Genomic DNA, 440 nt, shown 5'->3' with positions numbered 1-440 from the left:
CGCCCCGCGGTGAACCCTGGGACAGGGAGCGATCTCCGAGCGAGGCAGCAAGATGGACGCGGGATTCTTCCGCGTAAGTAGAAGCGCGGGGATCTAGGGTGAGGTGAGGGACTTCTCTGTGAGGCTAGGTAAGACCCAAACCCCTCCGCCCTCCGTCGCGGCGCCGCGGTGAACCCTGGGACAGGGAGCGATCTCCGAGCGAGGCAGCAAGATGGACGCGGGATTCTTCCGCGTAAGTAGAAGCGCGGGGATCTAGGGTGAGGTGAGGGACTTCTCTGTGAGGCTAGGTAAGAAGCCCAAACCCCGGAAATGGTGGCCCGCTAAGGGACGCCTGGGCGATCTTAAGGATCCTCGAGGCTGGCGGCGCTCCCCCCGCGCTGTGGAGGAGGCTGGAGCGCCCCTGCGCAGTCTCCTCCTCCGGGATCGTCCCCCCTACGCGG

At 65.7% G+C, this 440-nt stretch overlaps 1 protein-coding gene across 12 annotated transcripts in view; it reads left to right on the top strand.

Annotated features, from left to right (window-relative positions):
* The first annotated feature begins 49 nt into the window (after nucleotides 1–49).
* The window catches only part of Srrm1 (serine and arginine repetitive matrix 1), a 30685-nt gene continuing 30294 nt past the window's right edge, over nucleotides 50–440 (top strand). For 11 of the 12 annotated variants that reach the window (XM_033767441.1, XM_010633699.3, XM_033767440.1 and 8 more), the window contains exon 1: nucleotides 154–232. In XM_033767441.1, coding sequence (XP_033623332.1) covers nucleotides 212–232 — 21 coding nt within the window. In that variant the 5' untranslated portion in view covers nucleotides 154–211. Of the gene's footprint in view, nucleotides 74–153; nucleotides 233–440 lie in introns of those variants that run through there. The other variant, XM_033767439.1, reaches the window with a different exon arrangement.

The sequence above is a fragment of the Fukomys damarensis genome, unplaced genomic scaffold (assembly GCF_012274545.1).
Source record: "Fukomys damarensis isolate Sample0158 unplaced genomic scaffold, DMR_v1.0_HiC HiC_scaffold_23, whole genome shotgun sequence".
Lineage (NCBI taxonomy): Eukaryota > Metazoa > Chordata > Mammalia > Rodentia > Bathyergidae > Fukomys > Fukomys damarensis.
This window is presented reverse-complemented; position numbering and strand designations above follow the sequence as displayed.